The sequence below is a fragment of the Lontra canadensis genome, unplaced genomic scaffold (genome assembly GCF_010015895.1).
Source record: "Lontra canadensis isolate GAN:19392208 unplaced genomic scaffold, GSC_riverotter_1.0 scaffold24, whole genome shotgun sequence".
NCBI lineage: Eukaryota > Metazoa > Chordata > Mammalia > Carnivora > Mustelidae > Lontra > Lontra canadensis.
In genome coordinates, this window is record NW_022631018.1 from 3,491,515 (window position 1) to 3,518,532 (window position 27,018).

General features: G+C 37.6%; 1 protein-coding gene across 9 annotated transcripts in view; it reads left to right on the forward strand.

Annotated features, from left to right (window-relative positions):
• Positions 1-363: 363 nt before the first annotated feature.
• EDEM3 (ER degradation enhancing alpha-mannosidase like protein 3) overlaps positions 364-27,018 on the forward strand; it is a 70,933-nt gene continuing 44,278 nt past the window's right edge. For all 9 annotated transcript variants that reach the window (XM_032862649.1, XM_032862642.1, XM_032862641.1 and 6 more), the window contains exons 1-6: positions 364-742; positions 5,512-5,557; positions 19,005-19,105; positions 19,847-19,886; positions 25,261-25,373; positions 26,343-26,496. In XM_032862649.1, the coding sequence (XP_032718540.1) occupies positions 582-742; positions 5,512-5,557; positions 19,005-19,105; positions 19,847-19,886; positions 25,261-25,373; positions 26,343-26,496 (615 nt within the window). In that variant the 5' untranslated portion in view covers positions 364-581. The remainder of the gene's footprint in view (positions 743-5,511; positions 5,558-19,004; positions 19,106-19,846; positions 19,887-25,260; positions 25,374-26,342; positions 26,497-27,018) is intronic.

The following is a 27,018-nucleotide window of genomic DNA, read 5'->3' on the forward strand; positions in this document are numbered from 1 at the left end:
GGGTCTCAGGCACCGCCCGTGACCCTCGGATGACCACATGTCCCAGGGTGCAGCGCGCCCACCCTGGGTGGAAATTTGGGCAGGCGGAGTCGGATTGAGAGCCGCGCCGGAGGAAGCAGTGCACGCTGGGACTTGTAGTCTTCGGGTCACAAGTTCACGGGTCCGAGGAGGGTCGAAGTCAGAGGTCCCGCCCCAGTCCCGCCTTTTGTCCACGTCTCACTTCTCCCGGCCAATGCCCTCTCCTATTCCCGGAGCCTGCCCCTCTCCGATCCGGTTCCCATTGGTCCTGAGCCTCAACGCCTTGTGCCCTACCCGGAAGTAGCGTTGGGGGAGGCGGTTTCCTAGACTACGACACCGGAAAGCTGGGGGAGGTGCTCGGGGCTGCTGAGGGCGGAGGGCGGTGGCAGCGCTGGCGCTAGGGACCGGCTCTGTGGTTTCGGGAAGCAGATCGGCGACGGCTGCCGCTCGCGTAGCTCCGCATCCCGCCCTCGGCACGGCTCGCAGCCCCCTTGCCACCGGCGTCCGGCAATGTGTCCCACCGGCCGGGCGTAGCCGCTGCGCGTGCGCGGAACCGTGGGGCCATGAGCGAAGCCGGCGGCGGCCGGGGCTGTGGGTCCTCGGTCCCCCAGCGAGCGCCATGGAGCCTGGTGGCGGCGACGGCCGCGTTCTGCCTGGTGTCGGCCACGTCCGTTTGGACGGCGGGGGCCGCGCCCATGAGTAGGGAGGAGAGACAGAAGCTTGGGTAAGGGTGCCTGGCAGCCTCGGGTGGGTTTCCTCAGGAGGCGGACCACAGGCGAGGTGCCTGTCATTGCGACCCGGGCGCGCAGTGGCCTCTCTTTTCGCGATTGGGATGGTTCTTGCCCCACGAGGGAAGGACAGGGTCCGGGGAGGTGGGGGCCGTCGCCTGCAGTGCGACCTCGAGGGGCCGTCGGGGTGTCTGTCGCCTGGGCCGTCGGTGACATGTGCAGGCTGCTTGAGGCCATCCGCCGTTTGTCAACGCAGCTGCCTTGTCAGTGGCCCGTGAAGGGGGCTACAGCCCGTGTTACTACGCGACAGAGTCCTGCGGTTGTCTTTAGTCGGAGACATGGTTGATATTTCTCGCACAAGTGAGCTCCCAGCTTGGAAAATGTTGCTGATCTCACAGTAGTTAAGGAAATAGTCTTTACACCTGTTACGGAAAAAGGGGGCGTTCATTGGAATTTGAACTTTACACATTTACCATTTCCTTGCAGTGTTTTCTTGCACTACGTTTTCTAGTAGAACAGTATTTAATGGTATTATTCAGAAGTCTCAATTAAATATACCTGTTCACTTTACTCAAAGTAATTTTTACCAGTTTCGAAAGTGTCATAAAATTATCAGTTATATTTACAGCATTTAGTTGGGAGTCAATATTCCTAATATATGCTGGGTCCCACAAAGGAATAAGAAAAAAATCCAAGAACCAGTAAGAAAATGAGCAAGGAGCATGAAGAGTTCATTTCCTCCACATGGGAGGAAATGCAAATGGTCAATAAACATGAAAAGTTACTCAACCTCTTAAATGTGAGAGATGCAGATTAAAACAATGAGATAGCTGTTTTTCCCATTAGATTAATAAGTACAGGGGGTGCCTGTCTGGTTCAGTCAGTAAAGCCTGTGACTCTTTTTTTTTTTTTTAAGATTTTATTTATTTATTTGACAGACAGAGATCACAAGTAGGCAGAGAGGCAGGCAGAGAGAGAGGGGGAAGCGGGCTCCCCGCTGAGCAGAGAGCGGGATGCGGGATGCAATCCCAGGACCCTGAGATCATGACCTGAGTGGAAGGCAGAGGCTTAACCCACTGAGCCACCCAGGTGTCCAAAGCCTGTGACTCTTGATCTCAGGGTTATAAGTTGGAGTTCCATGTTGGGTGCAGAGATGAATTAATTTTTTTTTTTAATTAAAAAAATTTTTTTAAATTCAGAGATGAATGAAAAATAAAATCTTTTAAAAAAAGGATTAGTAAGTACAAAACACAGAGTACTGACTAGTTGAAATGTGAGAAGAGAGTTGGTGGGAGTGTAAATTGCTGTAACTTATTGACAGTATCTCCTAAAATTTAAATTGTGTGTACTCTTTGATTCAATAATCCCGACTCAGGGAATCAATTTTACAGAAATAAAAGCACTATTGATGTATAGATAGGTGTACAAAGATGTGCGTTTTGAAAGAATGGAACTGTTACTTGGAGCATCCGTATTGTGAAATAATATTCAGACATTAGGGAAGAGGTAGATCATTGGAAGGCTATCCAGGATACATTCCCAAGACCCCCCCCCCCAAAAAAAATGTAAACTGTAGAATAATATGTATAGTGCCATTCTATATCTTTTTTTCTTTTTAAAAGGTTATATTTGTTTGAGAGAGAGGCCAGTGAGAGAGCAGGAACGGGGGTAGGGCAAAGGGAGAAGCAGGCTCCCTACTGATGAGGGAGTGAGATGTGGTGGCTAGATCCCAGGACTCCCGGGATCATGAACATGACCTGAGCCCAAGGCAAACACGTGGCCAACTGAACCACCCAGGTGCCCCACCATCCCATGTTCTTTTAGAAGCAGAAAAGAAATTGTCTAAGCTCGGAAAAACATGGAAGGATGATTACCCCCTGGGTTAGGATGGAGGTGAGATGGAACCATCAGATTTCGTTTTATATATTTCCTTATTGTTTAAATCATTGCAAGAGTATTGTATTAACTTTTAAATAAGGTAACAATAAAAGATGCCTGATGGGAAAAAAAAAGTCAGCTACCCAAAGAAAATGATCAGTAAACTCTTAATTAGTATCTTAAATTTTCTCTCTTTATGAATTTAATGTGTCATTGATAACTGTTTTAATGAATGCCCTGCTCTGTGCCAGGCACTTTATATATGTTATCTCTCTAATCCTCCCTGTTAATGAGGTGGAGGTGATCCCCATTATGCAGAGGAGGAAATTGAGACTCAAGTCAACTTGTGCAAACTCAGAGCTAAATGGTAGACTCAGTGTTCAAGGTTAGGTCTGTATGACCCCAGAGCTGATGTTCTCTCCACTGTGTTGCGCTTCTTAAGACTTGGAAAGAGGAGCTTCAGGTCTGTTAAGGATAGAAAGTATCTTATTTGACTACCACTCTTCTCTCTCTCTTTTTTGTATTAAACAAAAATTTTTATTTGGAGAAAAGTCATTAGTTAAGTCATTTTTGTCCAAAATTAATTTTTAACTGGGAAAGTTTAACGAAAATGACTTGAAGTGTCAGTTTAAATTTTGAGAGTAAGAGTCTGGAACTATAAACCACAAATACACAATTGCTTGACTGCTTTCCCCTTTGGGAATTTTCCTTCCGGAACCTGAACCTGTGTGATTCTTTTAAAAGCCCAAGTGATTTATGATTAAAAAAACCTCAAAAAATGCCTCATCCCTTTTCTTGTCCCCCCAAACCAATGATGATAAAGACTGGAATTATCACAAGTTGGAAGCAGTTGCTCAACTGCTTCCAGTTTGTGGAATTTTTTACTTGATCATATGTAGTCTTACCCTTTCTGGAATGCATTGTTTTTTGCTTTTGTGGTTTAAATGTTACAGCAGTTGTTAATGTTATCTTTTCATTTTAAAACAAGGGAAGTATAAAGTTATCCAATTTCTGTAGGACATTGACAGGCAATGTAGTTTTAGAAAAAGCTGACTTATAAAAATTATTTTAACATAATTAAAAAGACATAATTTTTGAACTGTGGATCTGATTCCCAATACATTTCTGTTCACTGGCTGAATAGAAATAAAACCATCACAGAGACATTTTTTCTGTTAATAGAGTAAGCTACCATTCTGTATTTAAAGATGACTGTGGGGACTTACAGGTTTAGGAGAGAGAGTGTTCAACTGAGTATTAAATATCTCCACTTTGAAGTATGTGTTGTGAAATTTGATGGCCATGTGCTACAGAAATGTAAGGATTGGAAAATAATGTGTCCTCATTTGTAGTTGTGATTTATTCATAATCATGTAAGCTGAATGCTTATGAAGTTTGGGTTAACCAGTTAAAGCTTATGTTATCTGTAATGCGCATGTCTAGGCACTGCCGTTACCAGTTAAAAGAGGTTCTATTTCTTGGCCATACTCTTGTGTTGATTCCATTTCAGTGAAAGGAAGAAGAATTTCCATATTCCATTTATTGATACCAGTGCTTGAAAGGAAAATTTTAACATTGTTTTTGGTGGTTCATTAGCTAATTTGAGAGATCTTTATCATCTGCAATATAATAAATGTGTGGAAGAATTCTTTAAGATACTTCATAGTTTTCTGAGATAACTTGGTCCGTATTCTATCATATATGTACAGATGTAAGAACTCATGTTTTAGCAAAGTGATAAGATCTTGTTTATAAAGATTATTTTAAAATGATTATTCATAAAACGTTTGTCAGGACTTAATATATTCAGTTTACAAGTTTGAGTGTACTTGATTTTGCTGGTCATTATAGCTAGGATCTGGAAATTAATTCTTTTCTGTCTGCTAGCTTTATTATTACCAATATTTCATCATCCATGATTACAGTTTTTATAAAATGACAATTGCAATGTAACAGGAAGTAAAATAGAATTATACCCAGCCATATTCTCTAACACTTTCTTCAGTTCTTGCTATTAGTGACTGGAGCTTTGGGAACAATAGTAAGTGTTAATAGAAGATTACTGAAATACTTTTCCCTTGCTAATTATTGAGATATTTGGCCTTGTCTAACCATAACATTAACTTTGTAGTTTTTCGTGTAGTCCTCAAGCCCCCAAACTTGAGAGTGTTGAACTGAAAGACTGATTTATTGGTCCAGATAATACAGATTTTGACTTAGTAAATCTGGTGTGGGGATCAGAAATCTACATTTTAAATAGTTGTCTTGGGGATTTTAAGAAAGACAGATAGCCAAAACACACAAATCTCTTCTCATTTGAGACATGAATATTATTTATTTGACTTCTGACAGTTTTTTAAAGGAGAAGAGAGTATATCATAAAATCATAAAGTGTATCTTTTGAAAGTGTGAACAAATATATGTTAATAAGTATGTATTAAACTAGGCATTAGTGACTTGATTTAAAATGAAAGAAGCTTGTTAGAGTACTGTTATTTCAAATCATTACATACCCACCCTTGAGAGAATATCCAGCTATATTCTTCCATTTAAGACAGACATATTGAATAGTTTTTTAAGAGGTAATTGTTTTTTAGCATCAGATTTCCTTCTTTCTGCATGGCGTGCATCATTTATCAATTTTTCTTGGGAAACATAAGGTGAATTTTACATAAATTGCTAGGAATAGTAAAAGTTTGGACCAGCTCTATGTGGTTCATGAAAGCTTGTCTACTAACACTGGTGTATTTCTTGACTCTGTTTATTCTTTTCTAATTTTTTCTTTTTTTTTTTTAATGGGTGTATGTTTATGAAGGAGCATTAACTTTTTTAGAAAAACTTCTAGAATGTACTTAACTTTTTTCCGTTTCTGCTCTTTTAAAATTAGGAATCAAGTGCTGGAAATGTTTGATCATGCTTATGGTAACTATATGGTAAGTAGAAGTCTTATCTTAATACATCATTTATGTGAGTGGGTTATATAAAAATAGCTGCAGATTTTGAAACCTGTATTAATAGCACATTCTTTTTAACGGAAGTTTAAAAAAAAAACAATGCAAGCATAAGCTAACAGTGTTTTTGGTAATTGGTTATTAGAGGAGTTTAATTGGATAGCTACGAAACTGCATTAGATTATGTAACTTTGTATTTAAGTAGTTTCCTTTGATGATATCAGCAATGTGAGTGATTAATATGGTTAGATATTGTGGATGTACATGAATAAGATGTTGTCTCCAGCCTTTGGGGAAATTATTCTCTTATTTAAAAATACTGTTTACAATATTGCTTCATATACTCTACGAAGAAAACTGTTGTTGAAAAGAGAAAAAATATGACTTAGTTTCTGTCCAAGTTATGTCTTAATAGTGGGCTTTGATTTGAATATATTCTACTTTCTAAATACACTGATCTGTACTGTTTTAAAATGTCTTAGTGTTCACTTGGGATGAAATTGCAGCTTTAGTTTTGCAAGATGAAAAAGTTATGGAGCTCTCTTGCTCAACGGTGAATATACTTAATGTTGCTGAACTTGAAAATGTTAAAAATGGTAAATTTTATGTTTTTTTTAACCACAATTAAAAATTTAATCCTCCCATAGTACAGGGAGCCGCTTGGGGGATGGCAAGGCTGGGGGTTGTAGGTGCCCCCTATTTCTCCCTGCCTCATGCCCCTTAATAAAATGATCTTAGACTTCAGGAAAAAAAATGTTTAATTTCTAAAAAGATGAACTAGCAACAAATTTTAGAATTCAAAGAAGATTCTCTGTGAATTTCTATAATTTTGAAAAGATTAATCAAATTATTCTGAGAATTCTTATGAATTTTAAAATATGTTTTTAGTTTTTTACATTTTAAAATGTTTGTACATTTTAAAATGTGTCAGATTTTCTTTTATGATGAAAGCCTACAAAATATACTTGGGAAAAGTTTGACAGAGAACTAACTTTAATTGATTCTGCTTTAAGTATATTTCAACTGATTCTGTGAATCCATTTTTCATTATATATAATGCAAATATCTTCATATATTAACATCTTTATAAACATCTAAGTATACGTACTTTGTGTTCTTGTACCTTTTTTTTAGCTTTTTATTTTATCTTATTTTTTAAAAGATGTGTTTGTTTATTTATTTGACAGAGATCACAAGTAGGCAGAGAGGCAGGCAGAGAGCGAGGGGGAAGCAGGCTCCCCACCAAGCAGAGCGCCCAACGTGGGGCTTGATCCCAGGACCCTGGGAATCACGATCTGAGCCGAAGGCAGAGGCTTTAACCCACTGAGCCACCCAGGCACCCCGTTTTTTTAGCTTTTCAAAAAATTTATTTGACACTGAGCAGAGTGAGTGAGAGAACACGGGGGTGGGGGCAAAGGGAGAGGGAGAAGCAGAAAGCAGACTCTCATTTGAGCAGGGAGCTAGACTTAACTCAGGGCTCCATCCCAGGACTCTGAGATCATGACCCGAGCAGAAGGCAGACACTTAACTGACTGAGCCATCCAGGCGCCCTGCATTTTTGTATTGTTTGAACATGTTTTATATTTGATAATTCTTATTCCTTCTTATATTTTGTTTTTCTAGGAGTCTATATTGAGTTCTTAATAAATGTTTTTTGAAAATAATGGTAATGTAACTTGGGGTATTTTTAACCATATTGAAAACACAGTTTTAAATTAATTTCTAAAGACCTTGGCCATTCTCCTAATAATTCCCTTAATCATTCTTTCAAAATTATTTATCTCTGGTTAGTTCATTCCATTTGGGCCAAGCAAAATTGAAAAAATCTAGGCCAATAGTTTTGTGGTGGCCAAGTGGATCCATGCTATATCCTCAAACATTAGCCATCTCATAAATGCATACTTTTACTTCCAAAGTTGAATGAAAGGGTATACAGCTGGATCAGTTCAGTATATTTCACTGTGAATAGGATCCTCTCTTTGTAAAGCACAGTATTTTATTTAATTAATTATTTTTTTTACAAAGATTTTACTTATTCATTAGAGAGAGAAAGCAGTGGGGGACAAAGAGAGACAGAGAAGAAACAGACTCCCTACCAAGCAGGGAACCCAGTGTGGGGCTCGATCCCAGGACACTGGGATTGTGACCTGAGCCGAAGGCAGATGCTTAATCAACTGAGCCACCCAGGTGCCCCTAAAGCACAGTATTTTTAAAATCCCTGTCCCTTTTTAGGTAAACATCAGAACTTTCTATCAATACATTTTTTCCTGTTACAGAGTTCACTTAGTAAATGGATTTATGACAGAGCTCTCTGACAACAGAGTACTGACAACAGCTCTTGGAGGACTTCCTGGGCCAGTTTCTATTTTTTGGACCCTAATTGGGAAGCTTTGTATTACACCTCCCTACCTATATGATTGAAAGGGGAGGGATTTCAACCCCAAAAACTGGGAACTCCTGGAATTAACACGCCCCTTCATTTTTCAGTGGATCCACACCATCTGCATTCCTCTGCAATACATATTTTTAAATGTTCAACTGTTTTACAACACAAGTGACCCTTGCAATGTACTTGTGCTCTGCTTAGTTTATGTGAAGTTTGTAACCCAAGATTTAGTCTGGAATTCTCATTTCCCTTTTTCAAGTTCAGAACTAACCTGAAACAGTTCTAAAATATTAAGCAGAGACCAGGTGCTCTGTATTTGTTATTTGAAGTCACTTGAAAATTTTTTCCAGTTGTAATACTCAGAAACAGTATTAGCTTGCTGTATAGCAAAAGCGTATAGGTTTTGGAGTTAGATGGGTTTGAGTTCAAATTTTGTTTTGTTTATTTAATAGCTTGGACGCTAAACAGTTCATTTAACCCCTCTGAGCACTATCTTATGTAAAATGCGCATAATTGTAAAGGGCTATTGTAGCTTGTAAGATTGTTGAGAACGGGGATCATTTTATTTATTTTTTATTTAGTTTTTAAAAGATTTTATTTATTTATTTTCATAGAGAGAGAGAGAACAAGGAGGGGGAGCAGCAGGCAGATGGAGAAGCAGGCTCTCTGCTGAGCAAGGAGCCTGATGCAGGAGGGACTGGATCCCAAGACCCTGCGATCATGACCTAAGGCAAAGGTAGACGCTTAACTGACTGAGCCACACAGGTGTCCTGAGAACAGGGATCATTTTATTTAATTTTTAATAAATTCATCTTTTATATGTCTTGTGCCTGAAATCATTTGTGGTACACAGACGCTTATTGAATTTTTTTAAAGAGGGGCACCTGGGTGGCTCCATTAAGTGTCCGACTCTTGGTTTCAGCTCAGGTCATGAGATGGAGCCTTGAGTGGGGCTCCATGCTGAGTGTGGGGTCTGCTTAAGATTCTTTCTCTTTCCTTCTGTCTTTGCCCCTCCCCTGCTTGTGCTTGCTCTCTCTGTCTCTTGAAATAAATAAAATATTTAAAAAAAATAAATTTTTTTGAAGCTGAATTGAATTCTTGTGAAGATGTAATCAAATAGTGATTTTTTGCATTTGATTATTATGATATATCTTTACCTTTTAAATTAAAAGAAATCATTTAACAAACTTCATGAAAGATACAAGTTTATGGTGAGTTTTGGGATCTATAAGTCTGCTTGTTTTGTTGTAGTCAGTTGCCTACTATGCTGAAATGTAAGTACCTGGCACATGGTGGGCTTTTAATAAGTGCTGAAAGCTTTTCATTTCTCACTAGTCCTTTTTAATATTATTCTCCATTCTAGTGAGCATTCAGAGCAATTCCTTTTTAACTTTCTTGGTTCCTAGGAGACCAGTGGCTTTCCAAAAATGCAGTATAATATTAAAAGTGAGCAAGAAGTCTAGAAATGGAACAGGGCACCGTGAGCTAGCTGTGTTGCAATGAGAAAGTTACCTAATCTCCCTGAGTCTGTTTCCTCACTGCTGTTGTAAGGATTGAACAAGTTAATATAATTCAAGTATGTGGATCTAGTGTCTGGCAAATAAGAAGCACTATATAAGAGTTTATTGCTTCTGTCATTATTCATTCTCTGCTTGAGATTGAAATTGCCCTTCTAAACTTCATCCAGGCTTTTAACTGAGAACTTATTCTTCCCATTGTACATAGAAACTTCTTAAAACACATTCTTTTCTGTTCTAGGCTTGTACCCTTTGAGCTTATTTTCTCCCTTACCTTTTTTTTTTTGATTCTCCAAAGTTCTGTAAATACTATTTTTCAGTAACAGTGCCCTGTAGGGTACTACAATACTGCCATCCTTTGTTATATCCAGGAATTTTCTGGTTTTATCAATTATTGGCTTAAATATTAACATAACAACTATGTTTGGCAAATCTCTAGCCTTGATCCAACTGCAATTTATCCACAGTAAATTGCACAGATGGCTTTCTTTTTCCCTCAAATAACATGAAATTAAATGTTTGTTTTGGCAGTTCTTGTGTGGCCTTGTTTAACCTCAGACCATAGCCACTTTAGCGCTTTTGTTAGTATGTTTTTAGTACTTATGTTGAGGTTACTTTTCAGATTAATTTAGATGACAAAATGACATGTATTTAGGCCACCAAATGCAGAACCGTTTTAGATCTGCGCTTCCTGACCTGATACTTGTCTCCCAACGTTTTTCCTGTTACTTTAAGCTACCCAAACTGTTATAAGTAAAAACTGTTAAGGTAGAGCCTTAAACATTACAAATAAACTTTAAAAGAGTTGGTAAGCACAGTTTCTTTTACCTAGTAGAATCATACCCAATAACCACTTTTAAGCTTGATTTCATGAGAGCACAGTTCAAAAAACACAGTAGATTAGTCCTTATCGTTCAAACCAAGGGAAAATGTAACTTCCTTATAGATTTCTTGATTTATGTAAGATTTCTTAGAATAACTTTTTTCCCCCCAATGTTACTTTCTTTGAACATTTTTTATTGTGGTAAAAATATATATACACATATATATTTTTTCTTACCATTTCAACCATTTTTAATTTTTTAAAAAAGATTTTATTTGTTTATTTGACAGAGAGAGACACAGTGAGAGAGGGAACTCAAGCAGGGGGAGTGGGAGAGGGAGAAGCAGGCTTCCTGATGAACAGGGAGCCCGATGCTGGGCTCAATCCCATGACCCTGGGATCATGACCTGAGCCGAAGGCAGACGCTTAATGACTGAGCCACCCAGGTGCCCCCATTTTAACCATTTTTAAGTGGACATTTCTGTGGTATTAAGTATATTCACCATGTTGTACAACCATTACCATCTCCAGAACTTTTTCATATTCCCCATTTGATACTCTGTACCTAATGTTTTCTTTTTGCTTGTTCATCAGGAAGTAATTCTGGGGGTTTCTGGTGGCTCAGTGGGTTAAGCCTCTGCCTTCTCTCTCTCTCAAATAAATAAATAAAATCTTTTAAAAAAGAAGAGAGAGTAATTTTGTAAATAAAGTACTTAAAAAGTGGTACTAATCACTGGAAGGAGGGAAGTTATAAATTTATGTCATTTTTTATGTGAATGAGTGTGGGACTATCTTTTCTTAACTGGTGTTCCTTGGCCTGTACTTTTAGAGCATCCTAAACTTTGTACAAATGGTATAAATTCTGTAGTATCCTCTTGTAATATTTTATTATCACACTCTGATACTCTGTATAGGATTTTAACTCAATAGAATAAAGTTTTTGTTTGATTAGGTATAACTTACAGATGAAAAAATTATTTTTTTTTAAAGATTTTTATTTATTTATTTATTTGACAGAGGGAGATCACAAGTAGGCAGAGAGGCAGGCAGAGAGAAAGGGGGAAGCAGGCTCCCTGCTGAGCAGAGAGCCCCATGTGAGGCTCGGTCCTAGGACCCCGAGACCATGACCCAAGCCGAAGGCAGCGGCCCAACCCACTGAGCCACCCAGGTGTCCTGAAAAAATTTTAAAATTTTAAGTGCTTGATTCTGAGTTTTGACAATTGTTTCTATTTGTTTAACTACCACCACAGTCATGACATACTTTTCCATCCAAATGCTTCCTCATGCTCCATAGCAGTCAGTTCCTTTTCCCTACCTCTGACCCCTGGCAACCACTGTAATCTGCTTTTGGCACTAGTTTTTCCTTTTTAGGGTTTCATATAAATGGCATCATACAGTATGTAGTCTTCTAATTCAGATTCTTTAACATGATGGTTTTGGATGTTGTTGGATATATTGTAGTTACTATTAATTGCTTAGTAGTATTCAGTTGGTTTGATAGAACACACTTTATCTGTTCACCAACTGATAAATATTTGGCTTGTTTCTGGTCGTTGCCTATCATTAAAAAGACTTCTGTGAAAATTTGCTGCGAATGCAAATTTTTATGTGGACATACATTTTCATATATTTCCCAACTAGGAACAGGATTGTTAGGTTATATGAGAAGGATAAATTTAACTTTATAAGAAACTGAAAAACTTCCCTCAAGTGTCTGTAATATTTTGTGTTCCCCACCAGCAATGTATGAGTTTTATTTTATTTTTTTTTTTTAAAGATTTTATTTATTTATTTGACAGAGAGAGATCACAAGTAGACAGAGAGGCAGGCAGAGAGAGAGAGAGAGGGAAGCAGGCCCCCTGCTGAGCAGAGATCCCGATGTGGGACTCGATCCCAGGACCCTGAGATCATGACCTGAGCCGAAGGCAGCGGCTTAACCCACTGAGCCACCCAGGCGCCCCAATGTATGAGTTTTAGTTATGCCACATCTTCTCCAGTACTTGGTATTTTTGGTCTTTTTAATTTTAGCTATTCTAATAGGTATGTAGTGGCATTTTGTTGTGACTTTGACTTTTCCCAATAACCAATGATGTTGAAAATCTGTGTGCTTAGTATATCTCTTTTTTAGTGATGCCTGCTCCACATCTCTTGTCTATTTTAAAATCAGGTCATTTATCCTGATTACTGAGTCATAAGAGTTAAATACTCTGGATATCAGTCCTTTATCACATATATCACATAGCACAGATACTTTCTCCCCGTCTGTGCTTTGCCTTTTAATTAACAATGTCTTATGAAGGCAAATGTTTCAAATTGTGATCAAATCCAGTTTATCCTTTTTTATGATTCCTATCTTTTATATTCTACCTAAAAAATATTTCCCTAGCCCCGGCCACAAAGATTTTCTTCTAGGTGTTTTACAATTTTAGCCTGTTTATTTAGGTCTGTCACTCATTTTGTGTTAATCTTTGTATATAGAATGAGGTAAAGATTGATTTATATTTTTTTCTATGTAGATATCCATCTCTATCCAACACTATTTGTTGAAAAGAATATCCTTTTACCACTGAATTACTTTGGTATCTGTGTAAAATTAGTCAACCATCTATGTGTGGGTCTGTTTCTAGACTATTTTTTCCCCATTGATCTGAATATCTATATGTATACTAATATCACACTGTCTTTAGTGTGATATTAAGTTGTGAAATCAGGCAGTGTAAGTCTTTCATTGTTGTTCTTTTTCAAAATTGTTTTGGATATTCTGGGTTATTTGCATTTCTTTTTTTTAAGATTTTATTAGAGAATGCAGGTGTGCACATGGGACATGTGCACATGAGTGGGGGGTGGGGCATGGGGAGAGGAAGAGAGGGAGAAGTGGACTCTCCACTGAGTAGGGACTCCAACATGGGGTTCCAAACAGGATCCTGAGATCATGACCCGAGGCAAAAGTAGATACTTAACCTACTGAGCCATCCAGGTGCCCCGGTTTGCATTTCTCTGTAAATTTTAGAATCGTGGTGTCAGTTTCTACCAGAAAGAGGAGTCTGCTTGGTTTTGTTTTATGCAATTGTTCTTGCTTTTAGGTAGGCACCTGTTCTACTTAATTTGTATAGGACTCTTTTTATTACCTGAGTTTTGTTTCTGAGTAATAATTATTGTGCTTTGGGGTTCTGAGTCATAGCAATATGAATTACTTGTCCCTCATTCTGGCAATGTATTGTGAAGAGACGGTATTACTGTATTACTCTATTACCTCAAGTAGACAGGATATTTGAAGTGTAATATGGGTGTTTATTTGCCACGTAGGCATTGCTCCGGATTTACGCAAACCAGCTGTAGTTCACTTTGTGGTTAGCCCAAAGAAGATGCTGTGGTTTTTGTTTTTATCTGTAATCTTGAATTAGCAGGGCATAAAGTATTTTTATGTCTTGTTCAAAGCTCCCTTATTTGATTATTCTGTTTGTAATTGCTCCGAATATTTTTCTTATCTAGACAAGCCTAGGGTTTGAGTTTCATATTTAATTTCAGACAGAAGTGTTTTTGCATGTGTATATTTTTGCAAAACCCTAGGAATAGTATAAAGTATTCTAAGCGGTGGTGGTTTAAATAGTAAAGAACTCCTTGCAGTCAAATTAACATTTGAATGATACCTTACGAAGTTTCAAAATTCATCAGCAGGCTGAAAATATATCACTTTTCAATTACTTCAGAGTGTTATTTAGATGTGTTAAATACGAAACTTAAGCAATAAAAAATCGTATGCATTCTGGGAAATCACAGTTCTTTTGGAATTAACACAGAAAAAGAAGTTAGGAACTTAAAATGTTAAAAGACAAAATTATTAGGAATTTATGCTAAAAATTGTATATAACATTAAAATCACAGTATGTTCAATTCAGAATTTGATAGCTGCATGTGGATTCTAATTATAGTACAAACAGTTGTCTGGGATCCTTTCCTCAGGAAATGAATCATTTTGGAGCACTGAACTTTTTTAAATATCTGAAGGGTTGTAGGCTTCGGTGCTTTTTGTATTCTTTAGCCTACTTTATTATTATTTTTTTGTCTTTCCTTTTCTGTTTGACCATGTGTTTAGTGTTCCTGTCCTCTATTCTGTTTTTCTGCTGCTGATGTGCTATGGATTTGGCATACAGATCATTGAGCTTAGTGAGAGGCAGTAGGATAGAGCTGGGTATGGATTGGGAGTATTTCTGCTGAACTTCAAGAATTAAGAATCATAGGAACGTACAGGCATAGGTGGTACAAGTCGTTCAAGGTACGAGGGATCAGACTAGTCTTAGAAACTTTGCCATAGTGATTCTCAGTGGATGTAAGGTTGTGGAACAGTATCCTCAAATTTCGGAAGGAAAGAAAATATTGCTCTCAAGCATTTTATAACATTCATTTTATTTTTCAAGTGTAAGACAATAGACACCCTAACCCAGAGATACCAGAGAAATAACAATACTGATGACACTCTAAAAAACCGAGAAACAAAAACATACCTGAGGACAAGTCCAGGCAACCAACAGCTGAATCAAAATAAAAAGTCAGAAATGGAGAAGCCATTAGAAAAATGGTGTGAGTTGACTCTACTTAAGTAAAATTCTGTACTAGCAACTGTGGGAATTAGGGTTCCAGACCAGAATACAAATGTTACAAACCTTTTAAAATCTTTGTCAAAATATTGAAAATTCTCTTTTGGATGGTTATAAATGTACAGAGATTTTAAAATAGCAAAACTAATATTCAAAATATTAGGGACTTTGAAAATTAAAGTGTTATTTCTTTCCAAAAATTCATTAAGATTGGATAGTCTTGTCTCCTTTGCCTTCATTTCAGTTGTGTAACCTAAGATAACAGCACACATCTTTTCTATGCATCTGTGAATTGTCCTCCTGCTTTCAAAATTTGGATCAGCTGAAAAAATGTTACCCTTTTTCCTCTCCTGAAATACCTCTGGGAATTCCTTTAATGGAAAGTGTTTTGCAGGTATCCTTTCCTTTGTGACCTGGTCACTCTATGTTGCAACCACTTTCTTCATCTATGTGGATAATTAGGCCCTCACTCAGTTCCTGTAGATGCGCATCTGCTAGTCTCTGGAGTGTCATTGTGACCAACTGTCCCTGGCCAGCTGCTCTATACAGTGTTTATGTTCAGTTCAAATTGCACTTTCAGTGTCCTCATTTTTCTTTTCTTCACTGAACTTTCATCCTTGTTGGCTAATTTCCTTTTTTGATTATCCATCCTCATAAACTGTCACATTGTCATGTCTGATTATCACTGGCTGACAAGGGGATAACCACACACTTGCTATGTATGAGTTAAAAACTAGACACACGGTAATCAAGACGCTGACTTTGAAAGAAGTGATGCAAGTGATCACTGACCATGATGAGTGTTGGTTATTTATGTAGTGACTTGTGGGTTGAGGAACTGGCACCAAAGTTTGTATTTTATGCGCTCACTTGCAGTTAATACACAGTGGTAACTGAATTTAAGTCGTGTTGTTGAGGATTTATTTAACTAGATTGTAGAAACTCGTATGTAGCGAGACCAGGCAGGTTGAAGACTGTCTGTAGTAGCATAATTGGCAAAAATCTTAAGTTGAATGGGAAATGTTGTGAGTGTATTAATCTTCTTCTTATTATTATTTTTTAAAGGATTTTATTTATTTATTTGACAGAGAGAGACACAGAGGGAGAAGCAGGCTTCCCGCAGAGCAGAGAGCCTGATGCGGGTCTCAATTCCAGGACCCTGGGATCATGACCTGAGCCGAAGGCAGACTTTTAAGGACTGAGCCACCCAAGCGCCCCTAATCTTACCATTATTGACAGGGAATCAGTGAATATTGTCTGAAGTTGAAATATATAAGCACAGTGATTCTAATCTTTAATCATATTCATGTAATTAATTTTAGAGGAATCTTTTAGGGACTGTCCCCTAGTGAAAAAAAATACAAAGTTCAGCAGGACTTTCTTGTTTCTGTCCTTTTCCGCCAGTAGGTGGGGATCCAGTCTAGTTTTACTGAAGCAACTATCCAACTTAAAGAACCTACTTCTCTGGCTTATGGCCATGTATACAAGACAAGTAGCATTAGCTCTTCTACCCTTTGGGCATTAGCATAATTCTCCTGAAGTCTATCTTTATTTCTAACGCCCATACCATTGTCACTGCAGTTTCATCTTCTGTACTCCATTATTCACTTTTGGTACTTAAGAATTTTTTCTTGTTCTTAAGCTCAGCTATGTTTTAAAAATAATTTAATACTGATACAGCAATTCTGTGTATTTGTAATGAATAAGAGGGAAGATTTTTGCATGTGTTTCATTATTATCTGGATTAGAAGTACTCTCTCATGGTCATTCTTAAAAAAAAAAAAAAAAAGAATTCCAGGGGACCCTGGTGACCCAGTCAGTTAAGCATCTGACTCTTGGTTTCACTCAGGTCATGATCTCCGGGTCCTTAGATTGAGCCACATTGAGCCTGGCAGAGGGCTCTGTGCTCAACAGGAAGTCTGCTTCCCCTCTCCTTCTCCCTCTACCCCTACCCCGACGTGTGCATACACACACACTCTCTGTCTCTCTCAAATAAATAAATCTATCTTTAACAGAAAATTCTGCTCAAGATAGTATCCCAAATGATAAAATTCCTATTAATAAATATTAAGAAATTTGTGAGACCTAGAGAAGAAAACCAAATTCATAAAAGAAGATCTGAATTAATGTAGTGATATAGTACATTCCTATATGGGAAGAACCAGTTGGTAATGATGTCATTTCTCCCCAAAGTAGGCTCTTCCAATTAAAATTGCAGTGGAGTTCTAAAGAATATCTAAAGTTATCCAGAGAGCTAAATTTGAAAAAGTAGTTTAAAAATTTTTGAAGAAAAATAATTGGGGGGAGTGAGTTGCTGTCCTAAGTAGGAAGGTATAGTGCAAAGGTAGAATAATTAAGATAATGGTTTGGAGCAGTAACTAGATCTGTAGGGCAGTAGGAATAGGAAATAAGTCTGTCAAGCAGATCGATCTGCAGAACAAAAATGAGGCTACAGGGCGCCTGGGTGGTTCAGTGGGTTAAGCCTCTGCCTTCGGCTCAGGTCATGATCTCAGGGTCCTGGGATCGAGTCCCGCATCGGGCTCTCTGCTCGGCAGGGAGCCTGCTTCCCTCTCTCTCTCTGCCTGCCTCTCTGTCTACTTGTGATCTCTGTCTGTCAAATAAATAAATAAAATCTTAAAAAAAAAATGAGGCTACAGGAATGTGTAGACAATTTTGAACTAATAAAGCTGCATTTCAAGCAATTAGGGAGTGGATGGGTTGTTTACAAAGTGGAATTTAGAAAATTGGCTGTTTTGGGGGCCAAACACAGCTATATCCCTATTTTACATCATAAAGGAAATTAGATTCCAGATGGAGTAAATCTCTAGACAAAATAAGGGTGCTCTTTTCAGAGGCTCAAGGTAGCCTTCTTAACCGTGCCTGAAATCTAGAAACCATAAAGGAAGGGACTCATAGACTTAACTACATATTTAAAGTAAAAAGCACCAAAACAAAGTTATAAGATAAACAAAAGACAGGAGAAATATTTTTACTGTATATAACAAACACAATGTATAGAGAATGTCTTGGCCAATAAGACAACCAATAGAGAATGGACAAAATATATAAACAGACATTTCAAAAAAAAATAGCAATGATGAATAAAAAAAAATGTTTATCCTCATTAATAAAACTTGAGTTACCATTTTTTATGCAAGAGATCGGCAAAATATAAATCATTGGTCATCTCCTGTGTTCGAGTATTGTTGGGATGTAAATTAGTGTCTTCAGTTTGATAGCTATCAGAAATTAAATATCCATACCTGGGACCCACTGGGTGTATTTCTAGGGATTTAATCTGTAGAAATACAAGTGTATGTGCAAAAGATGTAGGCCTATAGATGTCTGTATAGTGAAAAACTGAGTTCAATCTACATATTCCTCAAGAGAGGAGTAAGTGAATTGTAGTGTATCCATACTGTGCAATACTGTGAAGGGCGGGCACCGTGAAGGATAATATGCTCTAGAGTCAGGTCGCCAGGCTTAAATTCTGGATTCGTCATTTACTAGTTAGTTGCATGTCTGGGCTTACTTACCTTCTGTGGGCCTCAGTTTTCTCCTCTGTAAAATAGGGATAATTGAATCTGTTTCAAAGGTGTGATAATGAAATGAACTAAGTACTCGGTAATATTAGCTAGTGTTAAATGACCACTTTGTGGTTAAAAAACACATTTATAAAATTCTAGCGTGGAAAAACCCCATGGTGATTTAAGTAAACGAATTTTAGAGCAATGTGTGCATATGGCATGAGCACCTATTTGTAAATAAAATGTAAATTACGTATGTGCCTGTATTTTAATGTATGTGGATAAATTTGGAAGCATAAATGCCAGTCTTAACAGTAGTTACCTTTGAAGAGTGAGATTTGGTGGAATGGAAGCAGATTATCAGATTTTTAAAGAAATATTTTTTAGCATTTTTTTCTTAGGCACGTATTACTTTATAACTAAATTTTTGAAAAGGTTCCCATAGACTTAAGAGTAGTAGAACTTCTGACTAACTTGCATCTTCCTTTTTTAAAAATAACTGCAAGAAGGTTGTGTCCTCTAGATGATGTTTGCTTTCTCTTATTTTCCTCAGTGACTCACTATAATTTCCCTTGCAGGAACATGCTTACCCAGCTGATGAACTCATGCCTTTAACCTGTAGAGGTCGTGTTAGAGGCCAGGAGCCAAGTCGGGGTGATGTTGATGATGCCTTGGGGAAGTGAGTATTATTAACACGGTGGATGGTGTGGCAGCTCAGGGTTCTGAAGTCATAGACATCCGAGATGCAGCTTACAGTTGTATTTCTGGGGGTTGGTTAAATTTCAAGGACTGCTTTAAGTGAGACTTGAAACTCTTTTATTTCCTTCTGTTATTTTTTATAAAAAATCAGTTTACCTCTTAGATCAGTGAAAAGTTGCTAAGATGAATATAACTTTCGAAATGTATATAAAGTCATTGACACATTATAAAGTGTTCATAGTTTAATATTTTTTATTTTTTAATTATTTGAGAGAGAGAGAGAGTATAAGTGGTGGGAGGGTGGGCAGAGGGAGAGGGAGAAGCAGACTCCCTGCTGAACAGGGAGCCCAACGTAGGACTTGATCGCAGGATCCCAGGATCATGACCTGAGCTGAAGGCAGATGCTTAACTGACTGAGCCACCCAGGCACATTGATGGTTTAATATTTTGATGGTTTAATATTTTTATTTGCTTTAAAAGAGAGTTAATGAACATTTCTATTCATTTTGAAAGATACGTAGATACACTGAATATTAAATATAATGTTTAAGCCTTTTCGGGTGCCTTCGGTGCTTTATAGGTAACATCGTACTATAGATGGCTGGAAGTACTAGCTAATAGAAACTGCCAGTCGATAAGGCATGGATATATCTGCTTATACATTCATGGATAAAATATTCAGACTTCTAATGGTTTGTATCTCATTATACTTGTTTCTTAGATTTTCCCTGACACTGATTGATTCTTTGGACACTCTTGTGGTAGGTTTCAATCCTCTTGAATTTACTTATTTTATAAATTTCATAATTTGCACACTCAGAATATTACGAACACAGTCATGATGCATTAAGTCTGAAGTAGAAGTTTTCAGAATTTAAGGTGTTCTGAGCTTTGCTTCTAAATAGCTCTTTCACAGTATTGAGTTGATTATGTCATGTAAATATCAAGTGAAAGTATGTAGAAGTCATGGAGGTATTAAAATAATTTATAGGTATGTTAGCTTGTGTGATGGCACTTTTAATCAGGAAGGTTGTTTCCCCATTATACAAGGAGGTTGAAGCTATTGGAAGAAATTAATCCTAGAAAATGCCACTGATATTCTTGATCCAGAATGGCATGCCACAATGATACTGAAGTTGTTAAACTAGAATTCTTATGTTCATAAAAATATTTAATTTTTTTTCCCACCAGTGATTTTTAGCACCAAGTGTTCACTTCTTGGCAACCCTTTTTGACCTCATGGGATAAAAATCATTTTAATTAATTCTGGTTGGGATGGTTTGTAATGGCAGAGGAGAAAGATTGAGTTCCAGATGTCATAATTTCTAAATACAGTATCTAATTTTCTACTTTGAGATCACTTACAATATAACAGTAGGCTTGTTTCAGGATTTTCCTTAAGACCTAATTCTCAACTTTGAGTAAATGTCTTGAGGATTGATTAATATTTTAAAAAACAAAACAAAAAAATCTTTGGGATGGCAGGAACTTTTCAGAACCAAGCTTTTCTTTCCAATATTGTTTGTACATTCTTTTTTCACTGGGCATTCTCTTTTTCTTTTCTTTTCCTTTCCTATTCTCTTCTCCCTTTCACTTCCCTTCTCATCGCTCCTTCCTTCTATACCAGCACCTTAGGAGGCTGGCCTATGAAGTTTTATTAAAGAATATCCCCTTCTCGTGAATTACTCTGATTTAATTATTCTGGAGCAGGGCTTTATTACTATTTACGCTCCTAAAGCTTCTCTTCGTTTATAAAATGCAGCCGTGGTTGAGAAGATTTTTGTTGTGAAGCCTGCATTGTTTACAACTTTTACAGTTGGGTCAGGGTTTCAAAAGTTGTGACTTTATTTCTCAGAGATTAAAGAAATGTGGGACCTGTATTATCATGACTATGAGAATGAGAATATTTATATGCCTTATTTTTGGATTAGTGGTCCTATGTGTTCTGCTGTAACAGGGCTTCCTCTACAAATAAAAGGCAAAGGTAAACAAGATATCCCTGGCGGCACAGATTGCCACCCTGGAAGAAGCCAAGTGGTGTCCTTGTAACTGTAGCTAGGTCATACTTCTCAGGTCTACCTTGATGTGGGCGAAGTAAGTGAGGAGCAGTAGCTGTGTGTTAGGAAGGATCACAGCTGAACTTTGTCTCTCATTCTGTCAGCTTGGCTTTATCTTTCCATATAGCACATTCTCCATCATTTCTCTGTAAGTGGATTTTCTTGAACATGGATCTCAGATATCATGTGCTTTCAAAAATCTTAACAGAAATGAAGGTGAAAAGGTAGTATCAGGCTGCATAACTTTCCTAAATTTAGAAATCTGTTGGCTTCTAATTGAGGAGCCATTCATTATTACAAAGGTTCTGTCTTTCATGTTATACCACTTGTATACTTTGGCTTTAATTTGCAAAATATCCCAGGACCGGCAGCAGCAGCAGCACCTCACAACTTGTTAGAAATGGAAAATTCTAGCACTTCATCCCAGACATACTATATCAGACAGTCTGGGAGTGAGGCCCAGCAGTCTGTTTTTTAACAAGCTTCCAGATGATTCTGATATATGCTAAAGTTTGAGAAATACTGTATAATGATGCAGTACTTTTTAAACTTCAATGTATTACAAGTCACCTAGGGATCTTGCTAAAATGCAGATTCTGATTCAATAGACTGAAGGTAGGGTCCAAGAATCTGTGTTTCTAATAAGCTGCCACTTGGTGGTGCTGTTCCTGCTGGTTAGCAGGCCATACTCTCAGTACTGTGTGGTGTAGACTTGAGTTCTGGCTCCTTGTGGCAGGTAGTAATAAGAAGTGATCACATAATACCGATGTGTGCAACCTCGGTCAAATCATTTAACTTGTCTGGGCTCCTGTTTTCACCTTCGAAGGGCCTAAATTAGGTATCTAAGTTTCCTATTAACTATAACATGTTATTTCTTACTTATCTTTGGTTCAGATTCAGATAAATAACTCCTCTATTTGTTGAAATTACCCTCAGGAGGAGTTAAGAAAGATAGATAAAAATCTTACATTTAAAAAATGATACTTAAAAGTGAATTGGGGTAAATGGGAGGGGAAAAAGAAGCACGAGAGACTGTGGACTATGAGAAACAAACTGAGGGTTTGGGAGGAGAGGGGTGTGGGGAGATGGGTGAGCCTGCTGCTAGGTATTGAGGAGGGCACTTATTGCATGGAGCACTGGGTGTGGTACATAAACAATGAATCTTGGAACACTGAAAAAAGAATACTTTATAAACTCTTTAAATTTTAGTCTCTTCAAGTAGGAATAACCTAAGTAATTTACTACATACCATCATAACTTTGAAAGATAAGAATTCATTTTGAATTTTTATTACTATTTGAAACATTTTTTTAAATTGAATTTTCTGTCTAGTTTAAACAGAAAATTAGTTTAGAAAATTTTCCTACATTTAAAAGGAATTGTTTTGGTACATTTTAGTAACACACTTAATAATATTTCTGATTTACCTTACCTTTACATTGTGATTATTTTATTTGACTTATTTGAAAATATTAATAGAACATATCATGTGTGATCCTTATAGTCTATGTTACCATGTAATCTGTAGAAAGATAGATACCAATACAAATTAAGGATGATGAGGAAAGGAAGAGACCTGAATTCCTCTTTGTTATCAGCTAAGAGCTTAAAGAGTTCATTAAGTAATAGAGCAGTTGGAATGAATTTTCTAACTAATTATGGACAAAGAGAATTCTTTCCACTTTTAATCTCCTTTGAAACAAATAACATTGGTATAATTCTTGGGAGTAATTCTCAGGAGATAGACCTAGGAAGAAGAGTAAGATTAACAAAATGATTCTAAAAAGTGTATGTGTGGATGAGTGGGGAGTAGCACAGTTTTGTTTCATTCTAAAAGTGATTCAGGGCTATTTGCATCTGCACTTGTTGCTACAGAATTTACGTGGATTTAGAAGTTGATAAGGAGGAGTTTTTTTTAAATTATTTTTAATTTTTTTTACAATTTTATTTATTTATCAGAGAGAGAGAGAGAGCGTGCACAAGCAGGGGGAGTGGCAGGCAGAGGGAGAAGCAGGCTCCCCCTGAGCAAGGAGCCCAGTGTGGGACTGGATCCCAGGACCTGGGATCATGACCTGAGCCGAAGGCAGATGCTTAACTGATAGAGCCACCCAGGTGTCCCAAGCAGTTTAAGGGCAGGCTTGATAGTATATTTTACTCAGAACTTATCCTGACTTTTACTTTTATTTGAATTTTTATCAAATATTCTTTTTTTTTATTAAAAAATTTTATTTATTTGATAGACCGAGATCACAAGTAGGCAGAGAGGCAGGCAGAGAGAGAGAGAGAGAGGGAAGCAGGCTCCCCGCTGAGCAGAGAGCCCGATGTGGGGCTCAAACCCAGGACCCTGGGATCATGACCTGAGCCGAAGGCAGAGGCTTTAACCCACTGAGCCACCCAGGTGCCCCTTAGTCAAATATTCTTATGGAATGTTTTATACCTAAATTAGAATTTTTAATGAAAGAAATCAAGTGAAAGGCACTCTGAAATATTATCAAATAGAAAGATTAAACAAGCAAGGAAAAGGAGAACTACTTTTAATGGATCTGGGGTCTAAATACCGGGTAATTGTGTAGTTGTTATCGAACAACCTATCATAGCCGCTAACCCAGGAAATGAGCAGGTAAGGCCCGGCACACTGCCTCAGCCAGATGCTCTTTCCCTGGGAATGCCGAGGGAGCTGGACAAATCAGAAGCAGAGCTCCTGGCTGGTTGTGCCAACACTGTTGTTGAAGAGACTCATAAACTTGTGGCAAGAGAAGCCAATAACTCAAGAGAGGAAGGTTTGGAAAAGAGAAGGGGAGAGATTTCTTTTGGGGCCTGGCAGCTGGGGAGGTCGCAGGCATAGGCCTTAATACAGACCTCTCCACAGACAAGGTGGATACCTAGAGTTTTATAAGGCGAGATTGAGGGTGGGGGTACATGCAAGAGAGCAGGCAGGGCACGTGTGATTGGGGGCGGAGGTTGGTAGGTGTTCATCCCATGATCAGGGGCAGGGAAGGGACGTGTAGGCTGTGGTCTTCCAGGCATTCCATTGATATCAGGACTTTTCTGGTCTGGCGGTTGGAATGTTCTGGTCACTGCATAATGTCTTGTCAGTGACTCAGGAAAGTGTGATGAGCAATAGCACAATGGGTTGTAGCTAGAGCATGAGTTAAGTGGCCTTGTCTATTTCTGGTTTTAACTGTTGGGCTTAATCGTTGAGCAAGAAAGCTCTCTGACACAACCTTGATTTTGACTGAAAAATCAAAGCAACTGTGTAATGCATTGACCCCTTCACAGAACTGATCACAAGATTCCACAGAATTTTAACATAGTTAGGATTCTAGACCCTCATGGTGATAATGATAATAGTAATGATGTTAAGCACTTACTAAGTCAGGCACTCGACTGAAAATACTTTACATATATTACCTCATTTAAGAGGGCAATCCTGTAGGAGTAGATATTTCTTTTTAAAAATTTTTTTTAATTTTTTTTGATATTTCTTCTTTTTATGGTCGAAGGAAGAGGCTTAGAGATGGAAGTCACTTGACCAAGATTACTCAGGTAGTGAGTTCAAAACAGGGCTTGCTCTTGATTATAACATTAAACTCCTTTTTAGTTAGGGGTCAGGGTATCCACACGTGAGGATTGCGGGTGGTATGTAGTTTAGGATTAGTCAGTCATTCTCTGAAGGGTGCGCTCTCTTTTGAAAACAAGTAACCTTTAAAATGATGTTTGGTGAGTAGGATGGTTTTTGTGTTATTTTGACTTGGAAACCAAATCCTGGTAGAGCTCATCTCATGTAGCTCTAAGTCATGGGTAATATATTAAGAAACCAGTTAACAGTTCTGATGATGTTTGTTTTAAAGTCTTAATGATTTCTGTGTATCTAAAAGAGAAATACATAAAGATTTCTTATAATGTAGGCATTTAATTTTGGTGGGTTTTAGATACCACGTTTTTATCATTGACTTAAGGGAAACATTTTGTATGTGTCACTTTTTAGAGTCTTACTGTATTAACTTTTAGCATTTCATTCTAATGCTATTTCTCTTTGACTTGATAGAACTTTATTTTCATAATTTTCTTCTCCTAGGTATTAAATAAAACTAAAGAATTTGAAGATGCGGTGAGAAAAGTTTTAAGAGATGTTAATTTAGATAATGATGTAGTTGTATCAGTCTTTGAAACAAACATCAGAGTTCTTGGGTAAGTATGTAAGACACTAAAGCTATAATTTTAATAACAGAAAAGCCAAGGTCTACTGTGTATTTCTTGATGGTAATAAAGCAAGATATTTCTAATGTTTAAAAGATAAAAGTTGGGATATGATGAAACAGGCTCTGGGATGACTGCATTATATTAGGCACAGACAGCTGCAGACATTGGAAATAGTTGCAGACTCTTCCCCTCCCCCCATGTTAAAAAAGGATTAGAGGTTGAACATTTGCATGTCAGCTATAGCTCAGGTTTTTCACTAGTTACCGTAGTTTGCTAATCTTAGCCAGCACCCCTTCAGGCCAAATGAAATTAAATGTATAATACTACCACTCAACAGTTTGAAATGTTTTTAGAACATTTAAAAATATTGAATTACAGGGTTTATTAATTCAAGTTTCAGCATTATTAAATTTTTATATTTAATGGTTAGTTTTATGTTGTAACACATTTCCTTTTGACAGGTAAAGTGAGTCTCTCAGTTTAGGAAATATTTATGTAGCTTTTTACAGACTTTGTTAGTCTTTTTCAGTTTAGAAAGTATTTATGTAGCTTTTCACAGAGTTTGTTAATCTATTTAATACAGAATTGGGGAGGGTTTTTTAGTGCTGTACTGTAAGAGTTAAAGGTTACATGATGATATCATTAAGTTAAATTTTAAAGTTGGTAGAATCAAAAGTTGTCAAGTCTTTTGTTTTTAAGGGTCTTCTTTATTTTAAGAAATTTTAAGGTATTTGAGAATGCCAAATATTTCACAGCAGATAGAACATTTAAAACTTTTTTGTATTGCCTGTGTTTTGTCATAAAATGAGTGGCCAGAGTTAGGTGTAAAAAAGATGATGTTCTGAGGTCTTTCCTTACGTGTGCTAAATTGTCGATAACAAGATACCCACATCTTTTTAGGTGGCGACTTTTAAGTATCTGTAAGAAGTGGATAATATTTCATCTCTGTGCTTGTAGGGGTCTTTTGGGTGGACACTCATTGGCAATCATGCTGAAAGAAAAAGGGGAGTACATGCAGTGGTACAATGATGAACTTCTCCAAATGGCCAAGCAATTGGGTTACAAACTTTTACCAGCTTTCAATACTACCAGTGGCCTTCCTTATCCAAGAGTAAGTAATTCTGAAAAATATGGCAGCCTTTATATTCTTCCTTTGTGGTCTTAAAAAAATGAATTTTTGTAATTGGAGCCATTGTTCATCACGTGCTTAAGGCTGAAGAAAAATACTTCATAGCTATAAAAAACATTTATATTGACATTTCAGTTTTGCATTTGAGTGATATGAGAGTTTAGATTCGTTTAAGGCTTTTATGTGTCACTGTGTAACAGATTAGATTATGCTGCAGAAGGAAGAAACAGATGCCAGACTAGAATTTGGGCACAGAATTACTTGTGCGGAAGATACATTTGAAACAGTGAGAGTGGGTGTTGGCTCTCCAGAAGAGAGGATATGGAGAGAACATAGGACAGAGGGAAATGAGGAGGGGTGCCTGCGTGGCTCAGTGGGTTAAACCCTCAGCCTTCTGCTCAGGTCATGATCCTAGGGTCCTGGGATAGAGCCCTGCATCGCATCGGGCTTTCTGCTCAGCAGGGAACCTGCTTCCTTTCCTTTCTCTCTGCCTGCCTCTCTGCC